The sequence below is a fragment of the Zalophus californianus genome, chromosome 6 (genome assembly GCF_009762305.2).
Source record: "Zalophus californianus isolate mZalCal1 chromosome 6, mZalCal1.pri.v2, whole genome shotgun sequence".
NCBI lineage: Eukaryota > Metazoa > Chordata > Mammalia > Carnivora > Otariidae > Zalophus > Zalophus californianus.
The window spans coordinates 69,063,298-69,087,749 of record NC_045600.1 but is presented as its reverse complement, the minus strand read 5'-3'; the positions used below and the strand labels follow the sequence as shown (position 1 = coordinate 69,087,749).

The following is a 24,452-nucleotide window of genomic DNA, read 5'->3' as shown; positions in this document are numbered from 1 at the left end:
GAGAAGGATTTGAGGGACTTAAAAGAAGAAAAGTTTCAATAATCCTAGGAGGGGAAAAAAGTATCATGCTGAAAATACAAAAAGATGGAAATGGGTAAATGTGTATTAAACAATCTGGGCTAAAGATGTGCTCCAGGAATCAGAACTTCTACAAACAGGGTTTAAATTATTTGAAGATCACTGAATGTCTCTGCTATTTGTGTGTCCTGAACATAAGAAATAGTATGTTCTATGCTATAATTAATGTGTTTAACTTTGGTTTATTGGCTCTTGCTGCATATCAGTTTCTTAGTATACTGACTTGTAAAATAAGCACAGTGATATTAGGTACTTAATAATAATAATAATAACAACCTTACTAATCCTAATAAGATTATAGGACAGAGACTACAATATTTAGATTATTCAATACCTGTTAATTATTATTACTATTATCATTTGAATATATAAAGTATTGGAATTCCTCTATTAGCAAATACATATTTTTAAAATAAAACAGTAACAACAAAAAACATTTGAGAGGGAACATCTAATATCTGAAGTTGGATGTAAGGCTGTCATGCTAGATTTCATCATTCCACTATACGAAAGACCTGCGAGACCAGTTTGCACTATTTTCCTAAGAAACTATATTTGTTTGAGCACTCATTCACTCAATAAGGGTAGGTTTCATTTGGGCAGAATGTTCTGGTTCATGCAATTTATTCAGTTACCAACGGTATATATACATATATATATATATGTATATATCAGAATATAATACTCTGTTAAAAGTCCATAACATATGGTTTGAAATTATAACTTTTAAAGCAACTTTTATTTGTTTAGAACTAACTTTGATTTCCTATTTTAAGTCCAAGTTACATACAAATTATACATTTTTAGGAGGCAAGACCTTAAAATTATCAATCATAAAAAACAATAGACATGCAGTAATAAACATTAAGAAAATCTATAACTTCATATTCAACATGAATTCATTTCTATGCAGAAGTTATATTTTCTAGCTGTCTCATTTTTTAAAATCCTAATTTTATTCTTTGTACAATTTAACTAAAAGAAAATTCTAAAAAGATGTTTTAAAGAAATTGTTTTTAAAATTAACTTCAGGACTAAATAAAGCCCAAAGCAGAGATAAATGTTATCAGTTAAAGGAAACACCACCATTTAAAAGAAATCTTACTGTGATTCTATGTATTATAATCTACAACATATATAAATATCATATGAAATTTTTTTATATATTCTAGAGCAGTTTATTTTGGACATATTATTTGATGATGGATAACCAGCATTTTCAGAAATAAAATTGTGGTCATTTAAATTTATATGCTTTACTTAATATTTGGAGAAAAACCCAACAAAAAATCTTACACTGTTAAAATACAAAACTTAGAACATAAAAAACTCTGTTGATCAATAATATGCTGGAAATATTTTTGATCTTTTTTCCAGATTTTTCAAGTAAAATTTTCAATTTTTACATTTACAACAAAAGGGTTTAAGGGTTAAATATATTGTCCTACTGGATTTAGTGTACTTGTCTGATAATTTTTTAAAATGATGCTCTAATTGCATACATTATTGATTACATGAAAATATTAAAATCAACAATAATTTTAATTCCATTAATATCTACAAGGCTTACAAATGAATGCAAATACACAAAAGTCAATCACTATTTTTTTTAACACTTATCTTGAATTTAAATAACATTATCTGAACAAGGCAAGTAAAAATAAACCAAACATTTTCAAATTCTGGTTTTCATCAATCTGTAATGGTCCTATATATATGATAGCCTTCAAATTTCATATTGCATAGAGAAAAATCAGAATTTCAACAATGATTCATATTCCATTATTTGATGGTACTACTTATTATTATAAAAATAATTAATAATTCATATCCTTGTCCTAAATATACCACCAGTGATATCATACTACTCAAACTACACTGTATATTTTACTTTTTAAAAAATCAAGATGTTCACTCTTATCTCAAATTTTTGAAGTTTTCTCACAGAAGTTATAAAAGAAAAGAGAGAAGTAATAGGCTGGAGTAAGGCAGAAAGTCAATAAATCCTACACTTTAGGGCCAATTCTGTAAGGTCTTAGCCCTGGGTGATTTTAACCCAGAAGTCTTTAACTAAACTCATAGTTTTAGAATCTGACTACCTCTAGAGTCCTGGGGTCAGTTTTAAAAATATTTCTTGTATTCACTTAGCATAGATAAACTAAACATTTCAAAACTATAAATGGCTGTGAAGAATAAAAAAACCTATTGATGTATAGAGCTATAAATTATTTACATTCTGCCATGCATAAATTAAAAAATACTTCCTTGAAAAGTTGTGAAGGGTATACAAATTGAACCATTTTGACAGTGACAAAGAGTATAAAATGGAATGATTTTATATGGAATAACAGCTACCTGATGTAAACATGGAAAAAATTTTTTAATGGTAATTAATAGGAAATTGAATGTTAGCCTGTAATTTGAAAATATATTACCTAATTATTAATTCCTATGTTTGTATATGATTAGTCAGGCTTATTTTTATCTATATATTGGTAAAATTATAATATATTCATAACACTGTAACATTGTTTAGTATAAAGTTTTTTCTCAATTCAGAAACATGAAATCAGTAAGATTTTGAGCTACATTTCAAATTTATTACAATGAATATAAAATTCTGTAAATTAAATATTCTGTGAATTAATGAAGAATAATACGTTTCTTTTGAAGCATAGTCTATTGATAATACGATCACAAATTAAGTAGCTAATTATAAAAGGGCAAATGCAGAAACAATAATCATAATCATAAGGTACCAAAAAATTTTGAGAATTTAAGAGTTTGTGGGGAAGAACTCACCTAATTTAACATTAAAGAATGTCATTTTTCTCCTACATCATGTCAGCCATTATTCAACCTTAAAAACTCACACTGCCTTTTATCAAGTAAAATTTTTGTTACAGAAAAATCTCACACATTAAAAATGAACATTGGCCCTTCATGACATATATATAAATACTACATGTTATACAGAACATAATAGCTGTTTTGTAACAAAGGACTATTTGCTAGGTATAAAAATCTACTTATACATATTTGTTTATAAAAAATATTGAGTATAACAAATTAACAAACAGGAGTTTATATGTATAATAACTATACTAAAGACTACAAATATTATTAAAATATGGTATTAGAAATTTTGAGGATTAGTTTCATTTCAATTTTTATACTTTAAAAATTGAGTGTAATTTTAAATAGATTAAATTCCTATAAAGCAAATTTGTGCCTATAAATTTTTTAAAAGGCAATCACAAAAGAAATGAGCCACATAATTGCTCTTCAGTGTAACACTAAAAAATGAGATATTCAATCAATCAATAAATCAACTGATCAATTTAAGGAAGAGACTCTGATAGTCTTTATGTAAATAAAATGACAACTTTATTATGTAGTAAGTATGCTTAGGAAAAGAAAAACTTTATATGCTAAGACGTTAAAGCTTCTTTTATAAGGAATTCATACTATGCTGTGGATATTTCTCTTTGATTTCCCAACTAAACACTCACTTGTTTGATGCGATCTGGATTAACGGTGGTCTGGGGTTGTAGAATGCTGACTGGTTCTGTCTTGGCCACATTTTGGGGCATTTCTCGAATTTTTTCTGCAATGAATCCATGAACTGCATTCAGTGCTTCAACTGTTCCCTGGATCAAGCATACTCGTTCAGTAGTACCTGTGGATAAAAGATTAATTTTCAGAAAACTTTCCTTCTTATTTTGTATTTTTTTTCAAAAAAGCTATGAAATAGGATGATGTAGTAAGGCCAATAAAATAATGTAAGATGTAGAACTCTTAATTAACTTGAAATGTTCATTTGAACCAAACAGAGTGAATGCATACATAAATGTTCCTTTCTACCATTTTTTAACCCATTCTTTTCTAATTGTCTCAAAAAGGGCCTTGGGTTTTCCAGTAGAGCCTGAGATCTTAAGGAGTTCTGAGCATATCATTCATTCATTTGACATAAAAAATACTTGCTGAGCACTTATAAAAGGACTTAGGGTTAAAAACTGGTAATACATAGATGAAGATCGATGGACCCAGCTTTCGAAGAGGATATCTTATGGTTGAAAAACTAAACTAACATCAGGCCAGACAATTATACAATTGTATGATATGAAAAATAATGGACGTACCTATATGGATGGCACACATGGATGATCTAGAGTGAAAAGAGCATTTAAATTGGTGGGTAGAGGAGGTCTTGGAAAGTTTACAAGTAGGTAAATTTCTTCATTTCTACCACCCTCTATTCACTTACCTTACTCTTCTTTTAATCATAGCAACAACACTACCTGATATTTTATATTTGTTAATTTTTAACTTTGTCACTAGAATGCAAGCTCTCAAAGGATAATAAATTAGCTTGTTTTGTTTTGTGCTGTAGTTTCCCCAAAGTCTTTAACAGTCCCTAGTACGTAACAGGTGCACAATAAATATTTATTAGATAAATGAGTCAACATTGTCTTTATTATGTAATTTTAATAATAAGACAGAATATTAGAGTTAAGAACAAAATTTTAAAATAGCTTATGGGGTGCCTGGGTGATTCAGTTAAGCATCTGACTCGATTTTGGTTCAGGTCATGACCTCAGGGTCGTTAAATCAAGTCCCATGTCAGGCTCCAGCTCAGCATGGAGTCTGCGTGTCCCTCTCCCTCTCTCAAATAAATAAATAAATAAATAAATAAATAAATAAATAAAATCTTAAAAAATAGTTTATGAAATTTGAAATTTATGGATAATTGAAAAAGGTTAATTAATAGTGTTCATTTCACATCTAGTAAATAAAATGTAGATATATGTGAGACATGACTAAAATGAAATTGGTTGGGTCTAATACACAGGTCCTATAACTCATTTTATACACTCTAGATAAACTTTAAGGCAAAAAAAAAAAAGATTAGTTTTCGGACTATTCTGAGCCTCATTACAGCAGCCTGATATTAAATTCAACATCCCAACACAACACATAAACTTACTTCTCAGAAGTATTTCTTTACTAAACAGTTATCAAAAAAAATCAAAAGAATGATTATTTTTAAATTTATAAAATATTTGTTTTTTAATTAATATGAAAACTCCCAAATATTTAACATATTTCTCTTTGGTATTACAGTTTAAAAATTCTAAGCTACTCTATAAAACATTTTTAAATTACATTTGGAAGGACAAATTTGCGAAGCTACAAACATTAAAAAGATCATAAGGAGTTTATATTGCTTTAAGGATTAACTGCCTCAATAAACTATTTTTCTAGTAGTTTATAATTTTAAAAGAACAGTAAAAGATTATCATTCTTACTTCTACAAAAATGACTTAGATCACAAGAATTTAAAGAGTAATATTATATGGATACATCTAAATTCAATCTTCATATTTTAAACAATGAAGATTCAAGTCAATGAAAAACTAAGTTTCTTAAGTTGTACAAAATATTTCAGTAGAGAGCAAGTATGTCTTTCATCTGTAAAGATGAAGAGAATCTGAAAAAATATAATGCGAGTTTGAAGGTTTAATATTTCCTGTTTCTCCTAATCAGCTTTTCTTCATCCTTGTCTACCTAGATGTATCTCTGTGGTTCTTGGGTAAAATGATCTAGTTTATAGGGATACTCTGGGGAAGTCATTACAAGGTTGTATTAATTGTCCAATAAATAACTAGAAAGTATAATAATAATTGATCAATGTAGCTCATGCAATATGTTCTCATCTAAGTTAGGAGACAAAATAAAACAGATCAGATTAGATTCCTGCTTTTGGAGACAAATACAGAGTGCTCTTTTGGGGATGCCAAAACAGGAAATCAGCTCAACCTCAATAGGGATTCTGAAACAACAACAACATGGCACTAAGTAACTGAAGAGATTATGTAATCCATGTTGCTTTTAAAATTCTAATTTAATTCAGTACATATCATGTCAGACATACAGTAACACCAACAGAGTGACAACACTCTTTAGAGTGTATAGACCAACAGGTAGTAAATGGAAATCACTGAGCCATAAAGAAATATGATTGTCTAAACCTGAATTTCAGAGAGCATATAGGAGATAATTTGGAGATAGTTTATAGGTTCAAACTTGCAGTATGTATTCTTTGAGAATTAAATTATATCACTATCATTAGAACTACTACTACAAAAAAAAAAGGGGGGGAGGAGATTGTACATCCACCAATGGGAATTGTTGCAATCCTCAGAAGAGATGCTGTCAAATTTTTCCACTGAACTCTAATGGCCTTTTCACTCAGATAACACAAGACTATAATTTTTAGGAGAAAGTCACAAAGAGAGAAAACTGTCAGGTATATGACCAAATTGTGTAACAAAAATGCACCTATAAATCATAAAAGTTGCTGTTTTTGTCATTTTAAAGGCTTTTAGGCTCCATTAGTGTCTAAACTAAACTGCCAGTTATTTATCATTTTATTTGTTTAGCAGTAGCATTTACTTCTCTTTGAAACAGACTAGCAACAAAAGCTGAAAAACAATTACATAAAAGTATATGCCCACATTTTTTAAAATGTAAAGATACAGATATATAAGACACATTAATTTAAAAATGCACTTTTGAGGAAGAAATTAGAAAAACTCTAACAAGTAGGGTCAATGTCAAATATAGACAGTGAAACTTAAAATGGTTTCAGTTTTGATTTCACATACAATACCAAATATTGAAAATGCATGCTTCTAAAATTAGGTACAATTATCAAACAGATTCTATAGCAAAATTCTGATAGAAATTTAATAAAATATATTCACTCTGTGCTACTGTAACCTTGAATAAGTAAGTCACTTAGACTGTTCCTGCTCCTACCTCAGGTATTTTAATCACTTATGCAGTGGACTCTATTCCTTCTTATCTACCAAGTTTGCCATTTCTCCATGTATTGGAATTCTTTCTTACATCATAATTTTTCCTTTTCTATTAGATCATCTCCATCAGCAGAAATATGTTATAATTTATTCAATTTTTAAAGACCCCCCCCTTTATGACAGAACTAAAAAATTACCCTTTGGCAATGTAAATGAAATAACTGATTTAGGCAAAGATCATCAAATCATAAGATGAAAAGTTAATGAGTAAGTTTCAATGGAAACATGAGGCAGTCACCAATTGACTTCACTGATCACCATTAGCATACGTAAGAATACGAAAGTGAACCATGTGCCTCTTGATGTGATGAAATACGACACACAGGGCACTGATTATGAAGTATGTTTCCCAAAGTAGATGAAGCTAAATCTAATCAAACATTTACACTACATTACAGTTTGAAATAATATTGAAAACAGAAAAATAAATGAAATGACACCATGTGGAAGCCAAGATACAAATCAAGAATGTAAGACAGTCTACAGGTCAATTGATCTAGCTTCAACAATAAAAGAAGGACAGTTCTCTAGAACAGTCTAGAAGAACCTTAAGAGATAAAATGATCAAATGTAAATTAGAATTTGACTGGATCTAGAATCAAAAAACTTTTATTTTAAATAATTGTAGCAATAAGATAAGAACTAGGTATTAGATAGTATCAAGGAATTACTGTTAATTTTAACAGGTGTGATTATGGCATCAGGTTGCGTAAAAAACTGCTATTTTTTCCTTTTTTTTTTAGCTGCATACTGAAATATATACAGCTAAAATGACTGGGATTCACTTCAAAGTATTTCTGCAGCAACCACAAAATGAGTAAATAAAATAAGTCAACAAAAATCTTGATATTGCTGATATATGTGAAGGACATAAGGGGGGTTCACTGTACTTTCTTTTATTGCTTGTTTGGAATTCTTTGAAATATAAGAAAAACATTTCAAAAGCTTCCTTGGCCTCATACCCCTCTCTCCAGTTACAGCTCAATTTCCTTATCCCTCAAAATTCCTTGAATGAGTTTTATATATCTATCTATAGATATATTCTCTTTCTACTTCTTCACCACTTCCTTTTTTCTTGAATCTACTCTAATATGGCTTTCACTCCTCACCCCATGCAAAGCATTCATAACAGCTGTATGTGGGTAAATCCAATCTTCATGTCTTTATGTTGTTTGACCCATCAGCAGCATTTGACACAGTTGACGATTTGGTTCTAAAAACATTTCACTTAGCTTTCAGGATATCACACACTCTGGTCCTCATTTTATTCAACTCATTCATTCATTTGACAAAAATCTATTAAGTCCCTACTTAAGGTTAGGTACTGTACTAGAAGCTGGGTGACCAGACAAATCTTCCTTTTTTCATGGAGTTCATATTCTAGTTCATGTAGCTACTATACATAAAACAAATAAAATATATAGAGAGAATACAAAATGAATTCATGCTATGGAGAAAATTTGAGAATAACAGCATGAGCAAAGATAAAAATTAAAGTAAAATATGAAAGGGACCTTGTGTGTATGTTCACTACTGTATCCTCAAGTATCTAGAATAGTGCCCGGTATACTGTGGATGCTTAAGAAGTATTTTTTGAATAAATGAAAAAGTGACTCTAAATGTTCTTATCTGTATATTGAAAACATATGTGATTGATTTTAAGAGCTATTTATTCATAAAATGTCTATCAAACCAGTTACCTTCTTTAGGTTTATAAGATCAGTCAATGTGTATAAAACAGATATATCTGGGGAAATAATTTCAAAAAATATAGTAAGTTATAAATTATCATATCCATTAGAATGAGTCTAGTCTAGAATAATGGGCATATACTAATGATTTGATCCACATATTTCCAATTGTCAACTATGATGAAATTTAGTGAACATTTTGTTTGGGTGTAAGAAAATCTATTAGTGTACACTCTTATGGAGAATATAACCTAGTATCTTATGATAAGAATGCAAATATATAATTCTTTAGGAAATAACAGTATCAATCTAAAGTAAGGGATCTGGTTGGATGAATGACAATGAAACATCTCAAAATGAAAAATAAATATAAAATATAGTAGAATATTAATTCTAGGATAACCTATTGACAATGATTTTGGCCTTGAAAAGGACTGAGAAAGTGGAAGTGCCAATTAACTTTGCAATAGGCAAAAACTGAGATTTAGAACAAAACATGACATACTTTGATAATTTTTACAGTAAGATAACAGCTTCTTATTAGCACCAAGAAATTACTTATTCTGGGCAGTATATATTTTGAATAAAGATTCATTTTTTTCAACATAACAGTTTCTACCATTTTAAGAAGTATCTCCCAATTTATTATATATTTTCAAATATATTTAACATTTCCATAATAACTTGGACTCAATTACATAGTTCTGGGCAGTAATAAAGTGGTAATCCCAAGATTTATGTAAGTCAATTTATCTTAAATGAACAACAAAAATATTTTAAAAAGGCAAAAATAGACTCATAAATACAGAAAACAAACTGATGGTTGCCAGAGGGGTATGGGGTGGGGAATGGTGAAATAGGTGAAGGGGCTTAAAAGTTACAAACTTCCAGTTATAAAGTAAATAAATCATAGAGATGAAATGTACAGTATAGGAAACATGGTCAATACTATTATAATAACACTGTATGTGACAGAGGGTGACTACACTTATTGGGATGAGCACTGGGTATTGAACAGAATTGTTGAACAAGTATGTTGTACACCTGAAATTAATATAACATATTTTGTCATCTATACTTCATTAATGAAACTGAAACAGATAGTATCATTTTTTTAAATGAATAAAGCCATGAGAGACTATGGACTCTGAGAAACAAACTGAGGGTTCTAGAGGGGAGGGATGTGGGGGGGATGGGTTAGCCTGGTGATGGGTATTAAAGAGGGCACATACTGCATGGAGCACCGGGTGTTATACGCAAACAATGAATCATGGAACACTACATCAAAAACTAATGATGTAATATATGGTGATTAACATAACAATAAAAAACTAATGATGTAATGTATGGTGATTAACATTATAATAAAAAAGAAAAAATAAATGAATAAAGCCATTTTCAAGGAGTATTTCACTATTCTCAATCTATAATCATGGTAATTTAATTACTCGCATGTTTTTGTGGTTTAAAAAAAGCAGAAGCATTAGCTCGCTAGCTTTCCTTCAGTTTAATTATTAAAAATATACCACAGATTACCCATCATTTGTAATAACATGCTATACAAATTTCAGGTTAGAAAGAACAAAATGTAAATTATTTTAAAAGATGAAAATAACAGTAATAGTAATGATAAATTTAACAGATTAAAACTGTTGAAAGATTTTAATACTTGAAAATACATGCTTTTAATATACTACCTTTCAACAGATAATGTTACCATGTCTTTAATATGTATCCTCTACAATGATCCATATATAAGAAACATCTATTCCTATTAATGCCTTTATAAATAGTTGATTTACACACATTCCATATTTATTGCTATAATTACATCAGGAAAAGTCCCATTTAAGGGTATTTAAGGTAATTACACCAGCAAAAGCCCCACTTAAGGATATTTAAGGTCTGGTAGGTGTAGAAATATGGCATGACATTCTTTCAGGGGAAAATATATACTTTAGCCATTTTAAGAAATGAAGCCATTCAAAGGTCTCCCCTGAAGTTCACAACTATACATCTTTTCCTTTGGCTTGCTTTTTTTTCCATGTCCCTATACTCATAGGGAAGAGCTAACTTAAAATTTTAAGCAATTTTACAATACGTATCTCAGAATATCATTGTAAGATGAGTGCTTTAAATGTTGATTATACTTAGTAAAATTTACAAACCATCTTATGATTTATATAAAAATATGTATGTCATAATACATGTATTTAATATATTATTAATATAATTGTACATTATGTATTATATACTATCTCATTTAATACTCACAATAACCAGGGCAAATAATATTATCTTGAAGCAGTTGGGCCAAGGACACATAACTAACAAATGCAGAGAGACGTAGGTTTTGTCAAATACCATATTCTTTCCATTATAACATATACCTTCTGAAAATGTAATGTTAGGCCAGCTACTAAATTACATCCGTTTAAGAAAGTCACATGTTTCAGCTTGATGATGGAAAAATAATTTTCACCCAAGTCTGATAATTTTTTTACATACACTGAGTCATACCATTAGTATCACTTCACAGATTTATTCCAAATCTGGCATAAAATGAAAGAAAGGATTGACCTTTCTTACAGAGAACAGACAACCACAGGAGATGGTTAACTATTGTGTGGACTGTTAGCAAATTTTTTAAAACAAGTTTTCAAATCAACAAAAGCACTTAGGAAAATTTCTATAAAAAGTAAGTTCAATTTGTAATTGCAGCTTTTATTACCCACTGTACAGTTACGCACATTTGATAATGCTTCCCCCTACCTTACAATTTCTAAGGAAAAAATATACCATTTCAAGAAGAGGCTTTTTTTTAAAAAGGAAATCATAGGAATTGACATCTTATGATACAAAGTAATAATTGCTTTTCTTCTCCAGGTAATTAACTCTCCACACAATCATGTCTCTACTTCTAAGCTGTAGAAATTTGAAAAGGGCCATTATAACAAGCTTTAGTCACAAGGTAGCAAAGGCTTGATTCTGTTTACAGAGCACGCTTTAACACTGATATATACTCAGTCAAGTCAAATAATGAAAGTATACTTTTAAGAAAAATCTGAAAATACTCATTCTTCAAAGAATTTAATATGAGAGAATGAATGGGAATTAGAGTACATGTCCAGCTTCTTATTTACTCATTCTCTGTCCCATCCATGCAAATGGCATGGTCATTTACTTTTAAATAGCTATTCCCATAAAGTAGCATCAGGAGCATAGGAGATACTAACTTTTGAAGAACCCCAAGGTTTGAAAGCAGACATCTGAAAATTCTAAGTAACAATTGCAATTGTTCTCATATATATTGTAATTCATTTGCAGTTTTTAAATTCTGAGGCCATGCAAAAGGTCCTACCAACAGTTATAATGATGACTAGTTGTTCATTCATCCTTAGCATAGGTTTGTGCTTTTAAAATCAGACATTGAAATCCTAGTTTGGTCAGTATTATTACCTTTTAACTTCCATCACAGATCATAGGAATATAAAACTGCCATGACTAAGTTTTATTAAAAGTTTAATTATGTTTTTATATGTATATGTAAAATAGACTTCCTGACTTTCCTTCCACTACCAATTACTGTTACCATTTTTGACATTGATTTTGTATTCTTAAATTTTTGCTGTCAGGCAAATTGCACTTAGAATTTTTCTAGTTATTCCTTACGTACTAACAGAAATTCACTCGCAGAAGTTTGCAGACCATACTTGGAAGCTGGAAAAACAGCTTGCAACAAACATGTGATATCAAACTAAGCTTAGAAACTCAGAAGTGTGACCAGTGGGAGCATGCATAGCTAATCAAAGTCATCTGAAGGTAAGGAAAGAAACATACCACTGGACATGCAGCATCCTAAAAAATCTGAGAAGTGCTGCTGATGTAAGCTGAGAGCAACAAGATGAACATCTCTGGTGACAGTCCTGTTCCTAACATATAAGTTATCACTTTGAGGTCCAATATAGATTAATGCATTACCAAAGTATAAGCAGAGACTTTATTCCATATTTTCTTTAAAAATAGAGTTATTTTGAAAAAGACTCCCATCTTTATCAGGAGCTTATAAATCAAATACAAAGACAAGGCCCACATTTGCATAGGTTTTCAGAGGTAGTAAATTATTCAAGTTAGTGAAAGATAACAAATGTCACACTGTTGCTCATATGCACTATATCAAAGGAATGTAGAGGAAGGAGAAAGAATTGTGACCCACTAACTTGCTGGGGGAAGGAATATGGGAAGGTAAATTTGTAAAGTTTGGGAAAATGATAAAAATTTCAAGAGTATATGGAATCCTTCATTAAGGAGGATTATTTTCTTAAAAAGGTATTAATTTTGAGCACAGTTTTAACTTGTGTTGAGATGATACAAAACAGCAAAATATTTTACAATTGTGGTAAATTACATATAACATAAAATTTGCCATTTAAACCACTTTTAATTATATGATTCAGTGGCATTAATTATATTCACAAGGTTGTACAAATATCACCATGTATTTCCAAATTTTTTTATCATTTCAAACAGAAAGTGTGTAACCATTAAGAAATAAATCCCCATCTCTTCCTCCCCACATTCCTTAGTAACCTCTAATCTACTTTCTGTTTTTATGAATTTGCCTATTCTAAATATTTCATATAAGTAGAATCATACAGTATTTGCCTTTTCCTATCTTCCTTATTTCACTCAACATATTTTTTTTTCAGTTATGTTGTAGCATATATCAAAACTTCATTCCTTTCCATGGCTAAATAATTTTCCCATGTGTCTATATATCACATTGTTCATCCGTTCATCTGTTGATGGACACTTGGGCTATTTCCATCTTTTGACCACTGTGAATAATGCTGCAATTACCATTAATGTACTGCTTGGGTCTATGTCTTCAGTTCTTTCGGGTATATATCTAGGAGTGGAATTGCTGGGCAATATAATTCTATATGTAGATTTTTGAGAAAGAGCTTAACTATTTTCCACAGGTGCTGCACCATTTTACATTCCCACCATCAATGTTTAAGGACTCTGATTTCTCCATCTCCTCACTAACACCTATTCTTTCTTTATTTTTAATAACTAGCCATCACTTGTATAATTGATTTGCATTCCTTTAATGATTAATAATGTTGAGTATGTTTTCATTGCTTATTGACAATTTGTATATTCTCTGTGGAGATATGTCTATTCACTCCCTCTTCCCATAATTTGGTTTTTGTCTTTTTGTTGTAGAGTTTTAGTTCTTCCTAGAAACCTTTATAGATGATTTACAAATACCTTCATGTATATAGGTTTATTTCTGGACTGTCAATTACATTCCATTGGTCTTTATGTCTATCCCTATGTAAGCATCACAATGTTCTGATTACTGTAGCTTTGTAGTAATGTTTGAAATTGGGAAGAGTGAATCCCCAACTTCGTACTTTTTCAAGATTGTTTTAGATATTCAAGGCCCCTTGAAATTCCACATGAATTTGAAGACTGTGTTTTCCATTTGTGTAAAAAAAGGCTGTTGGAATTTTAATAGAGAGTTAACTGAATTTGTAGATTGCTTTGGGTAATATTGGCATCTTAATATTAAGTCTTTGTACCAATGAACACAGGATGATTTTCCACTTATTTAGGTCTTTGGTCTTTCATCTCCTTGGTTGAACTTATTCCTAGGTATTTTATTCTTTTAGATGCTGTTGCACATGAAATTGCTTTTTTAATTTCCTTTTGGGATTGGCCATTGCTGGTGTACACAAAGACACTGATTTTTGTGTGTTGATTTTTACACCCTATAAATCTGCTGTATTTGTTTATTAGTTCTGGTAGTTTTTTATAGATTCTTTGGAGTTCCTATATATATCTTATATATATATATATATATATATATATATATATATACATATTATATATATAGGATCATGTCATCTGTGAAAAGAGATAGTTTTACTTCCTCCTTTCCAATTTGGATGCCTTTTAAAAATCTTTCCCTGTTCAATCATTCTGTCTAGAACTACCAGTATGGTATTGAATAACAGTGCTGAAAGCAGGTATCCTGTCTTGTTCTTGATCTTCAGATTAAAGGTTTCAGAATTTCACTATTAGATGTAATGTTAACTGAATTCCACAAATGCCTTTTATCATGTTGAAAAAATGGCAATATTTTATTAAGAAAGAAAATACAAACTTACCAGTAAGACATCCTGCTAATCTATACTCTCTCATTGTGCATGATAGTTTTGCTATGACCATAATTTTGAGAATAAGTAGAGAAATCTCTTATTTAAATAAATGACTGCAGCATGCGACAGCCTCCACATATCTGGAGGCTGAAGGGGAGGCTCGGAAGTTTTTCAAAGCTTTTCAACTCAATTGCTAAAAATTACTTTTGTATTCTCTGTTGTGAAAAGACAATAGAGTATGTTGTCAATTCATTTCTTTAGCAGAGTATTAAAGAATTATAAACTAAAGAATATCAGAATTTATTAGAGTTACAAGGACTAAAGGTGAGATATGAAAATAGATAATACATCTAACACCAGTTTGACTGTAGCTCAAAACAGGTAGCTGCTGTTCTGATGAGTTTCTGTGATACCAAGAAATAAAATTGACTTACCTATTATATTCTCAGTTTCAAAAATATATCCTAGAAAATGGCAAAACTGTGTTTCTATAAGAATAATTTTCTGTAATTCCAATTCCTGTTTCATATAAGCCTGTCTCGTACCTTTGTCTCTGTTACTCTGAACTACTAAAAGGTTATGAATAAGGTCTGTCAACTGGAGAAATCTCAGGCTAGATATTACCTGCATGTAACAGAGTGATTCCTTGTCAAGATATATTCATGCACTATCATAGGAATACATAAGTCTCCATAGACTAAACCTCCTGACCCTTTGGATAGTCCTCTTGACTTCTAATCCACTTGAAGACAGATCCTTGGACTCCTGGTCGCCCCCTGGCTTCTGACCCATGTGAGGACAGATGACTGGCTTTCTTTCCTCTGGGCTCCTTTCTTTTAGAAGGGGTTCAGGTCTTTGGTTTCCTGTTCACTTTCTATGTAGTTTTTGGCCTCCTGCCTTTACTCATTAACCTGTCCCTGTAAATAAGTCCTCGAGTTTCCTTCAGTTAGTTCATTTGAGTCAACTCTTCCCCTGTCCAGTGGTTACCACACTTCAGTATCTCACTACCCCTGCTCCTCTCCCATTAAAGAACACTACATCATTTAAGGAGCAGAAAAGAATGGTCAGTGGTAACAGACCTTTAAAATAATAAACAGGACTAAACTTTAACTGTTCGTCTTCCTATATGAGATTTCCATTCTTCATATTCCTATATATCTACCTTACCACAGAAGTCTCTCTAGTCATCACATCAGATTTTTATGCTAATAGTCTTTTCTATGTCTTTAAATCTGACCCAATTCCCTACCTTTCTCTGTCCCCTAAGCCCCTTTATTGTGCCCTCTGTTACTTCAGTTTCAACACACGCTCCATATCCAAAACCTCTTTTATGAATGTTCCTTTTAGTTTCACCCCTTCATTATATTTGTCTGTTCCTTTAGTTCTTTATGCACCATGGAACACTCTCAACTGGGGCAGTTTTTATTCTGTCATATCCCAGGTTACTTGGGGTCACAAACTAGATATTTTCCTTGCTCCACTTCGCCACTCCCTCGCCATCTTTGCCATTATATTTTCTCTCAAAGTTTTTGGAAACAAAGGCTGAACAGGAGTACACGTATAGAGGTAGACAGTAAATCAGATGCTAAAGTTTTCAGTCAATAAGGTGGAATGACAGGGATGTTGGTAAATTACAGCAACGAAGACAAAAAATAAATGGTATAGTATTATGGTATTTTATCTTTCCTCTCCATACCGTAGCCTCAGTTAACCATTTCTGCCTTAAGCACTTTCTTCCTTTGGCTTTCTGGCTGCTATACTCTTGCTACATTAACTACTTAGTTCCATGGTTGTAAATATCATAAAAATATATTATGAATTTACTTTCTACTGACACCTCCCTAGTCCAAGCCATCATTGTCTCTAAACAGGACAGGCTGTTTCACTTCTTGCATCTCTATAAATCCACTCCTTGTTCAAAATAATTTCTTGAATATGCCAATTATATGTAATTTACCAGTTTAAAATCAGTGTATTCTCATCTTAGAGTTAAATCCAAATTTTATTCTGGCTTTCAAAACCCATCATGATTTGGCCTCCGCTTAGTTCTCACTCCTCATCTCATATTACTCTCCCTCTCTTTTTCTTCACTCCAGGGAGTTGGGTCTTTTTTAGTCACTGGAACATGCCAAGGCTTGTTCTCACTTAGGCCTTTTTTTCCTACTGACTTCTACCTTAGGAGCATTTTTCTCTGTCTTTTCTTATATTGGCCCCTTTCTCACAACCATGGTTCAATGACACCTCATCAGAGAGGTCTCACTTAACAACCATAAAATAGCTCACTCTCATTCACTTTAAGTTCTTTACTTTCTCCATGATTCTTAATACTTTCTGAAATTCTTGTTTGTTGTAATTTGTTTACTTCATTGTTGCCTCTCCCAATTAGAACAAAAGGTCAAAGAGAACAGAAACCCTGACTGTTTTGTTCTCAGCTATATCCCCAGCTCAAAACTCAGCAGACTGTTAATAAAGACTTATTTATTTAATGAGTTAAAATTATGGCCTTGGATAAACCACATTACAGTAAGATTTTATTGATCCATACTGATTACATTAAACTCTATTATAAATACCAAAAGAAGAGGGAAAATGTATACAGAGAGAAGTATTAAACAAATGAACTACCAACAGAACCATGTACAACAAGGGACCATTATTAGACGATTTTCTATTTAGTAAGGGTTATTATCATACATGATTTCCTACTAAAATCTACAAATGAATATATCCACCATACATTTCTATTTCAAAAGATATGTTCTTTCTGACCATTCTTTTAGAAACATCAGTGGATCAATGGATAGGAATTCAGCTCAATGTTTTATGATTATTCCTTCTAAGGTACACCCATTTCCACAGAATAATTTTATAAAGGGTTTTCCCAAGGAAAAAAATCCAAGTAAACCAATTCTCAGTAAACCAATTAAACCTAATAATTGTAATGATAAAATATCAAATCCTGACTACAAATTAAGGCTTATAATACTGCTACATATCAAAGCGTGACATTTTAAGTTTGGCACCTACTAGAATACCAAAACTACCCACTGCTAGGAAAAAAATAAATGTCTTTTTCAATTAAATTATCTGACCAAAGTCTGCTAGTTTATATTAGAGCTAAATTAAAGTTTTAATGTATTGATAATGACCACTTCTATGTAAAAATTTGAGAACATCTGACTTTAAATAAGAGTTCATTTCTATTTAATAAATGAAAAAGAAAGTGGTATTATGGGATATTTCTTTTTTTTCAAAGGAAAAAGGTTTAACATAAAGATTCAAGATTCACATCATGATAAATGATCTAAAATTGAGTACCTTCTTGTGACAAAAGTTCAACTTTTGCATATTTTTCCTATTTAACTTATCCTGTCATCTTTTTTCCTGTTTTTCTATTACTTTCACCCCACCTCTCCCCATGGTTACATTGACAGATTCCCTCCCTTTCCCCAGTAGTTTAGAAAGCCTACTCTTGCACAAACTACAATGATTAACACTAATTTTAACACACCCTTTAACTTCACATCTAAGTAGTATCTGTAACCTTCCTTTCCCCTACTCCCCAAGTACACTGTTCACAGTCCTTCCTCCTGGGTAGAAATGTGGCATTTTAATTTCGTTTTCTCTTGCTGTGGGAAGAAGGTAATATATAGTGTGTGTATGTGTTTATAGTTATCCTAGATTGCTAAAGTATATCCTCCAGTAATTCTTTCAAAGAGGGTATGCAAGAAACAAACTTTGTGAATTCTTCGGTATCAAAAAATGTCTTTGTTTTACCTTCAAAATCAAATGCCAATTTGGCTGGGTATAAGATTCTAGGTGTAAAGCCTTTTGCCTGCAGAACTTTTATGACATTGCTCCACTGACTTCTAGCATCTAGAGTATCTAATGATAAGTCTGTGGTCAATCTGATTCTTGTTCCTCTGTAGGTTATTTCTCTTTTTCTGGAAGCCTTTAGGATTTTTTCTTTATCACTGGAATTCCCAAATTTCACCAAGATGTGTCTAGGATTGAGTCTCTTCTCATTAATCTTACTAGGTATTTGGTAAGCACTGACAACATCAAGACTTGAATCCTTTAGCTCTGGAAAGTTTTCTTCAATGACTTCCCTAATTATTTCCTCTGCTCCATTCTCTTTATTATCTTTTCCTGGAATTCCTATCAAACGGATGTTGAAACTTCTGGATCTATCCTCTATGTCTCTTGACCTTTCTTTATTTATTATCTGTTTGGTCATTTGCATTGTATCCTTAGAATTCTTCAATTCGGTCTTCTAGATTGTCCATTCTCTCTTCAAGTGTGTCTATTCTGCTATTCAGAACATCTGTTGAGTTTTTTATTCCCAAGACCTCTGGAAGGTAATTTTTAAGATTTGCAACCTCCTCCTGTAGCTCTCTAAAGTTGTTAATTACATTTCTTCTAAAGTTTTCTTCAGTTTCTTGTATTAAGTCTGTTTCTTTAGATGTTCACTCATCTGTTAGCAGAGTTTTGTGTCGCTCTCTGTCAGTATTCCTTAAAAATTTGGTGATTCCTGATGGAGTACTCGAATTTGTACTTAAATGCCTTTTCTGCTTATCAGAACTTATCTCTAGTGATTTTGAGGGAGAGGCCAAATGCAAGGTCAGACAGACTGTCCCAACTCCTTGGTTTTTGGGCATAGCTGTTTCCTTTTTATTCTGGTTTTTTTGTACCATCTGGTGTTTCACCAATTTTTTCTTCTCAAAGTCCTGAGCCAAATAATCATAGGCAATTTCTTTGAGTCCATCTGAGGCCTCTTTTTTCTAAATCTGGGAGGCAGTCTTTACATTTTCTACCTCAGAGTCCTCTCCTTCCTCCTATGATAAAACTACTTCCATTTCCCACTCTGAACCTTTTTCTTCCTCTGGCTCAGAATCTTCTACCCCTTTAGTTAAAACAATCTCCAAACCCTTTTTTTCCCCTTCAACTCCACATTGTGTATTTACCTCAGAATGACGCTGAAAGGTTGAATCCTGTTTCTCATGTAATACTGAAGCCTCTTCTTCTCCCTCCTCCTCCAGCCCTGAAGCCTCTCCTTCCTCATCCAACTCTGAAGCCTCTTCTTCCAGCTCTGAAGACTCTTCTTCCTGAATCTCTAAGTTCTTCACTTCCTCTGGCTCAGCAACCTTTACTTCTTTAACAAATAGAAAGCTCAAGCCATCACTGGCTTCCCCCTCAGCTCCATGCTTCAAGTCTAGTAGAGTTTTTTCCACTTTTTTTTGAATCCCGTACCTTCTTCCTTTATTTTTTCCTTTTGTGGGAGTACATCTTTCAGTAATTCATTCATAAACGGTTTTTGGCTAATAAAATTGCTGAGACTTTGCATATCTGAAAAGGTCCTTACTTCACCATCACACTTAAATGTTAATTTAACCTGGCATAGAACTTTAGGTTCAAAATCATTTTCCCTCAGAATGTTGAAGACGTTACTCCATTGCTTACTAATGTTCAGTGTTGCTGATGAAAAGTCTGCCACCAACGTAAGTACTGCTCCTTCATCTTCTCTGGAGGTTTTTAGTATTTTCTCTATATTCTTTAAATTCTGAGGGATTTTTTTTCCTCTCTTTTTTCTCTGACCAGTTCATCCTTTCCAATCTCTCGGTTCTCTCGTGTTACTTTTGTATGGATACTACGATCTCCCCAAGTGTTGTCTATATTGCTTATGGCTTCTTCCACACTTTCCATGACTTTGTCATTTTTTGATTCATCACGGGACAATTCCTTACCTTGGTTCATACTGTACTCTTCAGCTTTATCTAATTTGCTACTCAGCTCACTTACTTCTTTTCTTTTAAAGGTCAAATTTTCAGTATCTTCAACTATTTCAGAGTTTGCTCCTTCTATTTTCTCTACCAACCCTGTTTTTTGTGTGGCTAAACCTTTTATTTGTGGCCACTCCTTTTTGGTACTGGAGTTGTTTATATTTTTCACTTCAGGTATTTTACTTTCTATTCCTAAAATTTCCTTTAGATCCTTTTTAAGGGATTCCCCTATCTCTTCAACCATCAAGTCCAGATTTTCCATCAAGCCATTAAACTTCATCAGCATAACTGCTGACATGTCTTTGCATTTTAAATCTAATACCTGAGCCATCTCCTGGTCAGTTTCTATCAACTGAATTCTTTCCCTATGGGTGCTATTTTCCTGTTTCTTTGCAAGTCTAGCAATTTCTGACTCTACAATGGGATACGTTGTTTTATTTTATTTTCCTGAAGAGTAATTTTTGTTCTTGCAGGTCTGCTAGACTCCCCCAAACTCAAAAATCTTTAAAATATATATATCATCCAGAAAAGGCCGTTCACCTGGAAGAAAAGTTCTCTGCAGACCAGAACTTGGTCTTCCACACAGCTGCCTGTCAGTGCCTGGAGAAAGGCTATTATGGGATATTTCTAAAGGGCATAAAAACATAATTTATTCATTCAATGAGTCTCTAACAGACCCAATGGAACCATTATTTTATAAGCATCTATAATCAACTCAAATATTCTGAAAATAAAATAAATGCCCACTTATTAACCTTAATAGTAAAATAATTTTATTAGAGTAAAACTATCTTTGGTCTTTTTCTTTTGTTGAATCAAAATTATAGGCATCTGCATATGTTATAAGCAAATACAGTGTATTACACCAAGCTGAAATATCATAGAAACACAAATGAACACAACACAAACTTGACATTAGGAGTAAATTTGTCTGAATACTTTACAAAGAGCCTTATTTCTGAATAAGACCTATAAAAGAGCCCTGACAGGTTAAACCTGGGAATATTGTTAAGAAATTTTCTGTAAGCTTATTTAAAAGGAATAAACATTTTGGAAATTTAACCACAGTCTTCTTATAAATTGTTCTGGCATATTTAAAATTAGAGACCAACAACCTAGAACTATACATAAAACAATGTGAATGTGTTAGACATAACAGACTGGTTTTTCTTCCGTGTCCAATTTCTAATAACATAGGGGACAAAGTCCCTACTGATAGGAAACTTTTAAGCTATAGGCTACTATTCTTTATCTGTAACTCAAAAAAGGAAAATAACAAAGTAATATAGAAACTTCCTGGGTACAATAGTATGTAGTTGTAAAAAAAATTTACAAGGATTTTGAGTACACTTAGTCTGGAAAAAATATACATGACTTTATGCACTCCTATGTTCCTCAGATACCATTTTAGCATAAGAGGTGTACACACCTAATCTATTCCAAGCTTGTTGAAAATTTGCTCTTTTACGAAAATCCAGTTAGGGCTTCCTTTCTATTATATAGTTGTATGGCTATGGTATATAGAAACAAATTCAATATGTGTGACTTATAAAATGTTACAAATATAGTAGAATACTACCTTATTAGTCACAGTCAATTCCAACATGGTCTCAAAGTTCAGACCTAGACTTTTCAAAGCCACAGTATTTGGTAATATTATAGTACAATGGTTAATACTATATAACAACTACACCACATAATTATCAATGTCTGCTCGACTATCTCTCTAGTAATTTCATGTATTTTCAAGTAAGTACATCTCTGTTTTTAACTTTTTTCTTAGATGTTCTGCTTGCACTCACCCTTTTACCTCAGTAAGCCCTATTTCTCTCTTAAATCTCTGACCAGTTATCAGTTTCCCAAAGTGTTACTGCGTTTCCATAGTCTAGGTTAACTGCTCTCCTTACATGTATCCACAGGACTCTATACTTCCCCAAAATAGCAATTATCATGGATTATTATAGTTGCCTATTCACTCGTCTGTCCAGCCCATGAGAATGTGAGCTCTTTGTTGATACATTTGTATTGTTCATCCTTACACCCACAGCATCCAGGCATACAGGTATATGTGTCAAATACTTATTAAATATTCATGATCTAATAAGTGACTAAATGGAGGTATAAATAGATGGCAGGTATTAGCTCAGTAAAGCTTTACTGAGTGAGTCTCAATCTGAGTTCTAAGTCATATGAAGAGTTCACCAGCAGATACGCCATAAGGAAGGGCCATTCTAGGAAGAGAGAACTACATGTGTTAAGGTAAGGAAGTTTGAGAACAAAAGGTTTGTCAGAACAATGATGTCCCATGTAAGTAGCTCCACAGAGTTGGGAAAAATGTTCAAGTGAAATATGAAAAGAGATGAAGACGGAAAGAAAGGAAGAACCTAGATCATACAAAGTATTTATAAGAAAAACAGATACTATTATGAGTTGAATAATATGACTGCATTGGTAAAAGTTTTGAAGTTGCCACCTCAAGAAAATTCAGGAATTGTGAGAAGTAGTTCTTAAAAGAAAAAAAAAATAATTGTGTTATATAATCACCTTTTAAAAAGATAAGTTGAAGAAGAAGATCAAGATTTTTTAAAGCATTAAAACCCCCAAATGCTAGTCTAGCACTTCTCTAAGTAAATTTTACATAACACTTGCCCTACAATATGCTCCATGAAAAAAAGGAATTTCTGGTCCAATACTTCTGAAGGGAAAAACTGCATATAATAACCTCCTCTCTGAATGATTCATAATACATATTAGCATATTAAAAATATGAAGTCCTACAATAAAGAAACCCATTTAACTTTTTATAAATAAATTTATTTACTCATTACAGCTTTTTGCATGTAACACCTGTTAACATCCTCCCCAAGCAAGCAATATTTTGTAGATGTCACAAATCAAATTCATATTTGAAGGGCTCACCTTATAATTTTAAAAGTAGCCATCCACTATTATTTGTAAAACATAAAGCCAAGATGTTAAAAAAGGAAGGTATAATATCATCTTAAGATTGGAAATAATTTCCATTACTATTGTCTAGATATTGCTAAGATAATATTTTGCTAGTATATCTAGGGCCAGAGAAAATAAAGAGGCCACATAATGACATCTAGCTGTACAAGTGCTAGGAAAGAGGGGCTACATGTTGGTTTAACTGCATATGAACAGGTATACAAATCCCATATGCAAATACATGTATGTGTACAACACAATATTAAGGGCTGATGAATGCCAACTGTTAAGACTATTTTAATGAAAAGTTTACTGGAAGTCAGTCTAACTGAAGCGATCAATAGATTTGTTTTGAATTTTGACATAATTTTTAAGTATAGGGAAAGAATGGTCAGATTAGTGTAGCTTCTTGTTAAAACAGCTAGGAAGTTCATTTTTAATTATTATCTTACTAAGAAAAAGACAAAGCTATTGGTAAACAATCAGGTACTATCCTTTTTTGTATTGAGAGTTCTTCATTCTCATTTTCAGTAACTTCAAGCAAAATTGACACTATATTTGATACAACAGATTTTAAAGTTTAGTAATTATTTGAGCAGAACAAAATATTCACTATGCTGTTATAAAACTTTTCATCTATTAAAATAACCAAATCTTAACTTGAACTGTTTATTTATTATGAATTCCAAGTATTCAGTCATTCTTTTCTCATTTATAAAAATGAAAATAAGGGAAAAACTCACATGGCCTAGAAGTTTATATCATTACGTTTTACAAGAGCTATGTGAAAATATTTCAGATTACAACAAAATGAGAAATTTAAAATAATTGTATTAGTTGCTCAGAGTAATAGTATCAACTAAATCAATTTCATCAATACTGCTAATATGATGAAAATGGTTTGTT

At 31.7% G+C, this 24,452-nt stretch overlaps 1 protein-coding gene across 5 annotated transcripts in view; it reads right to left on the bottom strand.

Moving 5' to 3' along the window:
* Positions 1-24,452, bottom strand: part of NOVA1 (NOVA alternative splicing regulator 1) — a 152,789-nt gene that overhangs the window by 34,541 nt on the left and 93,796 nt on the right. For all 5 annotated transcript variants that reach the window (XM_027571213.2, XM_027571214.2, XM_027571215.2 and 2 more), the window contains exon 3: positions 3,591-3,757. In XM_027571213.2, coding sequence (XP_027427014.1) covers positions 3,591-3,757 — 167 coding nt within the window. The remainder of the gene's footprint in view (positions 1-3,590; positions 3,758-24,452) is intronic.